The sequence below is a fragment of the Myotis brandtii genome, unplaced genomic scaffold, assembly GCF_000412655.1.
Source record: "Myotis brandtii unplaced genomic scaffold, ASM41265v1 scaffold179, whole genome shotgun sequence".
NCBI classification, from domain to species: domain Eukaryota; kingdom Metazoa; phylum Chordata; class Mammalia; order Chiroptera; family Vespertilionidae; genus Myotis; species Myotis brandtii.
Window position 1 is genome coordinate 5,357,061 of NW_005356635.1, and position 9,852 is coordinate 5,366,912.

The 9,852-nt window shown below is 41.3% G+C and overlaps 1 protein-coding gene across 5 annotated transcripts in view; it reads right to left on the reverse strand.

The window, feature by feature from the left end:
• Positions 1-9,852, reverse strand: part of RNF13 (ring finger protein 13) — a 190,432-nt gene that overhangs the window by 79,134 nt on the left and 101,446 nt on the right. For all 5 annotated transcript variants that reach the window (XM_014537443.1, XM_014537440.1, XM_014537444.1 and 2 more), the window contains one exon: positions 6,110-6,197. In XM_014537443.1, the coding sequence (XP_014392929.1) occupies positions 6,110-6,197 (88 nt within the window). The remainder of the gene's footprint in view (positions 1-6,109; positions 6,198-9,852) is intronic.

Here is a 9,852-nt window from a genome sequence, read left to right on the forward strand (position 1 = left end):
TCTCACACATACACACACACACACACACACACACACACACACACACACACACACACACACCCTACAAGCCCCAGGAAGGTAGGAACCAAAATGGTGAGTAAAGGAATTTTTAATCACTATTTTTACATCAGTGGGAATAAAATTTTATTGTTACACCAGCAGGATCATATAAAAATGGGGCATAGTGTGAGCTTTTCTTCCACTCAGTGATACACTTCAGAGATCCTGTCATGTCAATAAAAATCCACCCCATTGTTTTAATAGCTGGAGAGGTACTGATATAATCACATACATTTTATGAAGATATTTTCTAGCTTGCTAAGAGATCTTCCTCTATCACATAGTTTACAGTTTAATTTATTTGACACTTAAAACTTGGAATTATATATCCTTTGTAAAAGGAATGTTTTAGTCTTTCATGAAGATATTCTGATACACTCAAAGAGAAACTTTTGGTTTGTAACTACTGGCTTATAATTATTGCAAGTAACATAACTTCTGTGACTTATACCTAAAGAGATGTTAAAAGCTTCTCATTTTAGTCAAAAGATTAAGAAAGGGGACAATGATGTATGCAAATGTGAATAGCCATATTGGAGACTCTGCAACACTATCTACTAAAAACATGTTCTAGTTCACAAAATATTTTTAGAAACACTAAATTTTAATTCTGATCCACAAAACAACTCCATGAAGTAATCAAATAGTATTATCATGATATCATAGACCAGTGATGGTGAACCTATGACACGCGTGTCAGAGGTGACACACAAACTCATTTTTTTGGTTGATTTTTCTTTGTTAAATGGCATTTAAATATATAAAATAAATATCAAAAATATGAATCTTTGTTTTACTATGGTAGCAAATATCAAAAAATTTCTATATGTGACACAGCACCAGAGTTAAGTTAGGGTTTTTCAAAATGCTGACACGCCGATCTCAAAAGGTTCGCCATCACTGTCATAGACAAATCATACTTTAAATGGCCAGCCCAACCTCTCCAGATTCACATATCCAATTGCCTGTTTGATATTTCCACTTGATTGCATAACAGATGTTTCAAATTTAATGTTTTCAATTGGGACTCTCAATGTTTCTGTTCTACTCCTAGTCTTTCTCATCTCTGTAAATAGCAAAACTACTCACCTAGTTTCTCAGGGTAAATATCTTGGAGTCATCCTGGACTCTTCCCTTTTCTTATTCCTCATAACAAATCCTATCAACTTCAAAACAAGTCCATAATTCTATCACTTCTCAACACAATCACTGCCAACACTCCAGATCACCATCACCTCTTCCTTGCTGCTGCAGCAACATTCTAACTCGCATCTGCTGGCACTCTTGCCCATTTTTTCCCTGCAGTCTATTCTCAAAAGGAATCGCAACCAAAGTGGCCATTTAAAAATATGTCAGATCACCTCACACCTCTATATAAAATACATATAGAACAAATTCCAAAGTCCTACAGGATCTGGCCCCTGGCTCCCTCTCTAACCTCATCCCCTACCACTTTCTCTGACCCTTGCTCAATTAATTCCAGCCACTGTCACACCTTGAAACACCAAATATGCTCTATCTTCCAGCTTTCTGTTTGTTGTTCCCTTTCCTTGGAAAACTCCTCCTCAGCCTCTCACTTTAGACTTATGCTTAAATGTCAAAGCCTCATACGCAGAAGTCTTCTTTGACCACCCTATTTAAAAGATCCCTCCCCTCATCCCTGTCACTTTATATCCCTTTAGCCAAAAAGGTTTTTCTTCATAGTACCTGTTACTATGTGACATATAGCATATCTCTTTGTGTTCATTTCCTCTCTCCCACTCTAGAATCCTATCTAATAAAGAGTGAATATGCTAATTGACCCTCGTGCGATCGCAAAGATGGCAGCTCCCACAGCCAATAAGGAGAGAATATGCTAATTTACTGCCCTGCCCTCAAAGATGGTGGCACCCACAGCCAATAAGGAGGGAATATGCTAATTGACTGCCCTGCCCTCAAAGATGGTGACACCCACAGCCACAAGATGGCGGCGCCCAGTCCCCTCAGCCCCCCAGCAACCCAGGGCCGGCCCGAGGCGCAGGCAAGCCTCAGATGGCAGCTGCCCAGCAGCCCAGGGCTGGCCCAAGGCCGGGAGGCTTGCGCTGCTGGCAGTGGTAGCAGCAGAGGTGTGATGGGGCATCGCCTTCCCCTGATCGCCGGGTCGTCTCCCACCCTTGATGGCTCCCGGACTGTGAGAGAGAGCAAGTCGGGCTGAGGGACCCCCCTCCAGTGCATGAATTTTCATGTACTGGGACTCTAGTCTATACAATAAAGAGCCAGGGTCCTAACGACCGATTATGACCAAAGGCTTGACCAGACTGGAAGTCAGTGCTAGGTTGCCATGGCAGGTGCCCCGACCCAGCACTGACTGCCTAGGGGGCTGTGGATCAGGCCCTGAGCGAGGCCTGCAGACAAAGAGGCAGGGTCTGATCCGTAGCCTCTGTGGCAGCTGTTGATCAGAACTTGCCTCTCTTTCTCTCCCGGCCTGGCCAACAGCCCCGCCTCCATTTCTCTCCACCGGGGCTGCTGATCAGCCCTGCCTTTCTGATCAGGCACCGTTAATAGGCCCAGAGATGCCGACTGGCATAGAAACTGACCAATCAGAACCAATCTGGGTCAACTGTGAGGAGCCAATGGCTTCCTAAGAGGCGGAGCTTTTGACGCTGACTGGCATAGAAACTGACCAATCGGAACCAAATTGGCCGGCAGAGGAGGGCAGTTGGGGGCGAGATCAGGCCGACAGGGGAGAGCAGTTAGAGGTGATCAGGCAGGCAGAGGCAGTTAGGGGCAATCAGGCCGGCAGGGAAGGACAGTTGGGGGCGAGATCAGACTGGCTGGGGAGGGCAGTTAAGGGCGATCAGGCCAGCAGGGGAGAGCAGTTAGGGGCAAGGTCAGACTGGCAGGGGAGGGCAGTTAGGGGCGATCAGGCAGGCAGGCAGGCAGAGGCAGTTAGGTGAGATCAGGCAGGCAGGCAGAGAGATTAGGGGCAATCAGGCAGGCAGGCAGGTGAGTGGTTAGGAGCCAGCGGTTCCAGATTGTGAGAGGGGTGTCCGATTGGAGTGGGTGCAGGCTGGGCTGAGGGAACCTCTCCCCCTCCATGCACAAATTTTGTGCATTGGGCCTCTAGTGTAATAATAATAGTAACAGTAGCAATAATAATAATAGCTAAATAACCATTAAATGATTACTAAGAACCAGGCAGTCTTCTAAATAGTTTATATGTCATAATTCATTCAATCCTCACAAAAACCCAATGAGTTAAGTATTATTATTCTATTTACAGATCAGAAAAGTGAGGCAGAGATGTTAGGTAACATAGTCAAAGTCACACAGCTAGTAAGTGGTAGAGCTGGGATTCAAATCCTGGCAGGCAGTCCCCAGAAACCACACCCTTAACTACTGCATTCTGCTACTTCAAAGAAAGGTATAGAAACTGACCAATCAGAACCAAATCTGGATGAAGTATGAGGAGCCAAAAGCTCCACCTCCTAGGCAGCCAGTGCCTCCTCACACTTCATCCAGATTTGGTTCTGATTGGTCAGTTTCTATGCCAGAGGTATGTTTCTATTCACAGAGCCTTAAACTGTGTCAATCCCTGCTGTAGTCATGGTACCTAAAATAGTGCTTGATAGACTGCCAAAAGAAAACATTTGCTGAAGGAAGAAAGCAATGAAAACAGAAGAAACAAACCGAGACATATTGATAACTTGTCCTGGTTACACAGTTAGGCATTCGCACAACTTGGACTCAAACTTGAGGCTCTTGACTCCTAATCTAGGTTCTTCCCACTCTGCCATGGCATGGGTTTTCTCATATCCCTTTCTCATATGAGCTTCCCAATCTTGTCAGGTCAAATAAAAATCAAAACTATTCATACTTTTATAGATGAAAATAAAGGACTTAATATTTTATTAATAATAAAATAAAGGACTTAATTAACTTTCCCAAGGGTGCAGGTAAATAAAAATCCCTTCATCAAGTCCTCTAATTCCCAAGCAGTGGTTGTCAAATTTTTGTAAAATGCTGGAGCCTCAATGGTACTTCATGCATTCTACCACGATTATGAGAATTTAATTAGCTAGAAGTTTAAAATAATATTTTAAAATATATGCCCGGCCAGTATGGCTCAGTAGTTGAGCAGCAACCCATAAAAGAAGAGGTCACTGGATGGTTCCTGGTCATGGCACATCCCTAGGTTGCAGGCTCCATTCCCAGTAGGGTGTGTGGAGAAGGCAGCCAATTAATGTTTCACCCTAATCGCTGTTTCTCTCTCTCTCCCTTTCTCTCTCTAAAAGCAATAAAAACGTATTTTTAAAAAATAATAATAATTTAAAATATAAAGAAATTAACTAAGGAACTTATTCCTAGAATGTTTCCTTTTTATATATTGTAAGTTTGCCTCAGATTATATTAGGAGTAAGAAGGAAAAGAGTTCTACTCAAACAACAAAAATAATGTCTTATGCTATAAAAATACTTTTTTGGTTAAGGAATTCAAAATATTTCCTATTAAAGATGTAGTTATTTAAAGTCCTAAATACATTCCAATAAAGTATGTCAGTCTATAGCTGTGTGTGTGTGTGTGTGTGTCTCCCCCACATCATCAAACAATTCAATTGAACTCAAGTCTGATGTTATATAGCCGGAGACGGCATCAAATTCCACAGGTTTAGTCTCATAAGACAAGACACCCATCTTTCAGAAGCCAATTGCAAATCCACATTATCATCTGTGCTTCTAACTGACTAGCTATAGACTGGAGGTTCCACCACCCCTTCCCCTTGGGTCCAGTTAATTTGCTATAGCAGATCACAAAACTCAGAGAAATATTTTACTTACTAAATTACCAGTTTATTATGAAAGACTATAACTCAGGAACAGACAGATAGAAGAGATATACATGGCAAGGTACATGTGAAGGGGCACAGAGCTTCCAGGCCCTATCCAGGCACACAACTCTACCAGCACCTCTACTCATTCACCAACCCAAAGCTTTCCAAACCTGTCCTCTTGGTTTGTTTGGGGTTTTTTTTTGTGTGTGTTTTTTTTTAATGGAGGCTTTATTACATAGGCAAGCTTGATAAAATAATTAGCCATTGGCAATCCATTCAAACTCCAGCCCTTCTCCCCTCCTTGAAGGTCAGGAATGGAACTGAAAGTTCTAACACTCTTAACACATGGTTGGTTCTCCTGGCAACCAGTCCCCATCCTTAGATGGGGTCCAAAGTCATTTCATCAACATAACAAAAGACATATTTCATCACTCTCACTAAATTAATGAAAGTGCACAGCTTTCTGATTAAAGCCAGTTATTTTATTAAAATTGGCTCATTTTCCTTACAAGCTAATGTTCAGTACAGAGTAAGGAACGATATTCCCATTTTAAATGAAAAGCTAGCACTGGCTGGTTTGGCTCAGTTGGCTAAGTATAATCTCATGTACCAAAAGGTTGCCCGTTCTATTCCCGGTCAGGGCACATGCCCAGGTTGTTAGCTCTATTCCAGGTAGGAGGTGTGCAGGAGGCAGCCTATAAATGTGTCACTCTCACATTGATATTTATCTCTCCTTCTTCCTTCCCCTCTCTCTAAAAATCAATTAAAAATCTAAATAAATAAATAAGTAGCTACAGACACATCAATGTATGTTAAGTGGCTAATAACCAAACTGTATTAAGAAAGCACAAGTATGTGGCTATGAAATTCCACAAGAATACAGTAGCCTCATAGCCTAAAATTTAATCTTGTGAATCTCTAAATAAATCAGAAAAATTCTTCTATGGAATCTTTAACTCAGCATGCTTACCTCTACTTAAAGTTTTGGTTTTCCTTTGGTTTTTACCAAAATATCAACATATCTTCTAAAATGAAATAAATTGGTTTAAAAAAAACTGTTTGGAAAAGAATAAGTCAATTCCATTTCTATTGTGAATAAAATTGTCCCAAGGGGGTTAAAAATTGGGAATCACCATTGTGATAGAAAAGAAATTTTGCTTTAAAAAACAAATGAGAGAAGAAGAATTTATACGAAAGATCTGTCAAACAGGAGAGAAGAAAAGTGATACCTGTACTTACTGTCGTTGGATCCCATGCTAATGAGCTCATCAGAATCAACATTATGAACTATGGCTGCTTTGTATCCTGCTCTCTGTGCATTTAAAACCTGCAAGTCAGAAAACAGTTATGATATGAAGAAGAAAGTGCTTTGTCACAAAGTCCCTCAGCTTCAACAAACATAAGTCAACAAGTCTATACCATATTCTGGGGCTTCTTTTATCTATAACTAGTAGCCCGGTGCATGAAATTCATGCACATTAAAAGGGAATTAATTAGCAGAAATATTTTAATATTGTTATTTGCCCTTTCTCTATTATATAGTGGTTCTCAACCTTCTGGCCCTTTAAATACAGTTCCTCATGTTGTGACCCAACCATAAAATTATTTTCGTTGCTACTTCATAACTGTAATGTTGCTACTGTTATGAATCGTAATGTAAATATCTGATATGCAGGATGGTCTTAGGCGACCCCTGTGAAAGGGTCGTTCGAACACCAAAGGGGTCGCGACCCACAGGTTGAGAACCACTGACTTAAAGGATAATGAATATGACTATGGAGTAAACCAAGTATGAATGCTGAATGCTAAACTAAGTTTATTTCTTTATTAGGTCAAAGTAGATCAAACCAAATGACTTCTAAGAATTCTTTTTCAGGAATGATTCTCTTTTGTCCTGCTATTCAATAAAATTATTACAACAGAACTAGAGAAGGTTAAGAGAATAATAAAGTAATTTATATTACCAACATGCTAATTAACTTCTGCAGGAATTACCACACCAGTCCATTAACTACCAACTGCTATAGAACAATCCAATATTCTTATTTTTATTTTCATAAAAATAGTACCTAAAGAGCTACTGACAAGCTACAGGAGCCCTGAGGCACTAAATTTATTTAGGTTCCCCAACCCCTAGTTTTTTTATCTCTAAAACAAAAGTGATAGTAACAGCACACTAACTTTTGTGAGGTTTAAATAAGATACTATATTTAAAGAACTGTGCTGTCTGGTATAAGAAAGTACTCATTAAAGCTAATTGCCAATATTAGTAACATTAAAATTTATAGATAACTGGATGAAGAAAACTATGCTTATCCTCTATAAGGAATGGGGCTAAAAACAGTGTTTATTCTCTCATGTCTATTATTTAAAGCCAGCTTTGTGTGAATATCAAATCACTGGCATAAAAATATCAGTCTCATATAAATTTATACTCTAGTTAATTTATTGGCAACTTTTTACAATTTTTCAATTAGTGAAAATAAAAGAGCAAATAGTATACCTTTATGTAAAGAAAGAATTAGACTGTAGCCAGAGTCAGTGCAAGTTTCAGAAACATTCACTTCTCATAATTACTGAAATAATCTTCAAATTTATCTCCCTGCTTAATTCTTTCCCAATACAGTACTTCCTCTACCGTGCAGCAGAGTGATCAATTACAAAAGTTTTTATTCACTGCTATGTCCCTGTACATGGCACATAATGAACAAATGACAAATTGAACTGATCCTTAAAAACTTCAGTTCATAGACAATAGCTAGAATACAGAGAAACCTGCTTTTTTGGACTAAACTAGAGGCCTGGTAAACAAAATTCGTGCACTTGGGGGTGGGGGGTGGTCCCTCAGCCTGGCCTGTGCCCTCTCGCAGTGCAGAAGCCCTCAGGGGATGTCTGACTGACAGCTTAGAACATCCTTAGTGCTGCCGCAGAGGTGGGAGAGGCTCCTGCCACCACCACTGCTGCCCTCGCCAGCCATGAGCCCAGCTCAGCCATTAGTCCTGCGTTGAGCGTCTGCTCCCTGGTGGTCAGTGTGTGTCATAGCGACTGGTTGTTCCACTGTTCAGTCAATTTGCATATAAGCTTTTTATTATATAGGACTAGAGGCCCGGTGCACAAAAATTTGTGCACTCGGGGAGACTACTACGACCTCTAATATAAAGATATGCCTCCATGCTCCGAGGGCCGGTTCCTGCCTCAAACCTTGCCCTACCGGGAAACAGCTCAGGGAGGGCGCAGTCCTTGGCAATGCGACCCAGGACTCAGTGAGGCCACGCTCTGGCTGCCTCAAACCTCGCCCTTACCGGAAACAGCTCAGGGAGGGCGCAGCTGTGGCTAAGAGGACCCAGGACTCAGTGAGTCCACGCTCCAAGGTTGAGTTCCTGCCTGAAACCTCACTACCCTCGCGGGAAACAGCTCGGGGAGTGTGCAGCCATTTCCAAGACAACCCCTGCAGGACTGACTTCCTTCCGGTTGGTCGAGCCTCGGTCATGATGTTACACCCAGGGTTTTTATATAAATAGATAAAAGCATAATATGCTAATTAGACCGGATAGCCAAATGACCTTCCAGACGTCATTCTGATGAAGCTGTGGTGGTGGGGGGCCAAGGCAGAGGCGGTTAGGGGTGATCAGGCAGGCAGGCAAGCAGTTAGGGGCAATCAGGCAGTTAGGCAAATGAGTGGTTAGGGGCAATCAGGCAGACAGGCAGAAGCGGTTAGGGGCGATCAGGCAGGCAGGCAAGTAGTTAGGGGCAATCAGGCAGGGAGGCGAGCAGTTAGGGGCAATTAGATAGGCAGGCAGAAGCATTAGGGGCAATCAGGCACGCAGGCAGAGGGGTTAGGGGTGATCAGGCAGGCAGGCAAATGACCGGTTAGGAGCCAGCAGTCCTGAATTGCAAGAGAGTGCAGGCCGGGCTGAGGGACACCCCATGCATGAATTTCATGCACCAGGCCTCTAGTGTATATATATAACAGCTCTCAAGTGTGTTCTTGAAACATAAATGGATCTTCTACAATTGAAATACTAAAAGGATCCAAAGCAATAAACCCATCCAGCTCTAAAGAGATAGAGATTTGCTGTGATCAAGCTGGGGTCATCAGCCCTTGGGAATTCAAATCTGCCTCCACCACTTATTAGTGGGATAAACTTGAGCAAATTATTTTTCTGCCTTATTTCTCAGTTTGCCCAATTTTAAAATGAGAATGACAATAATATTTTTCTCATGTAAAATATTAAAATGGTGAGTACTATGCCTAACACATAGAAGTCAAATAAAAGCTATTTTTATTAGCTTCATCAACCATGTTTTTTAAAATTCATTTCTAAAACTTTCAAAGAATGAAAAATAATCCAGCCTAAAGTTGCTTACTTTGGTTCTATCTAGCTATTTAATCTTTCCTAAAGCTAGTCTCTAAAACAGTAACTTTTGCATCATAAGAATATGGCTAGATATATGACAAAATTTTACCTGAAAGATCTAAAAAGTAACCAAACATATTACTACACTTCACTTTAAAAATAAAAATGTCTTAAACAAAATAAACCCAAATCTAAGCTACTTAATATATAACCTTTGGACCATTGGTTAAAAAAAAAAAAAAGAAAGAATCAGATCATTATTTGCATTTTGGCTAAATAAAATAAAAATTGGGTAGTCAATATACAGAAACATACACACATACATATATACACATTACATATCTATATCTATATCTACATATATAAAAAGAAGTAATATGCAAATGAGGTCAAGACTCCATCATGGTCACAACCAGCTCAGGAGGAGGGGCCGGGCTCCGCCCGAGCCTGAGAGATCAACACAGAGGGGCACCTGCTCTGAGTCTCTGCGGCTCAGCTGGGGGCAGGCCCCCAGTGGAGACACACACACACACACACACACACACACATACACATGGATCACCTGCTTCCAGCCTCCGTGGTGGCTGGGGGCAAAACACACACACACACACACACACACACACA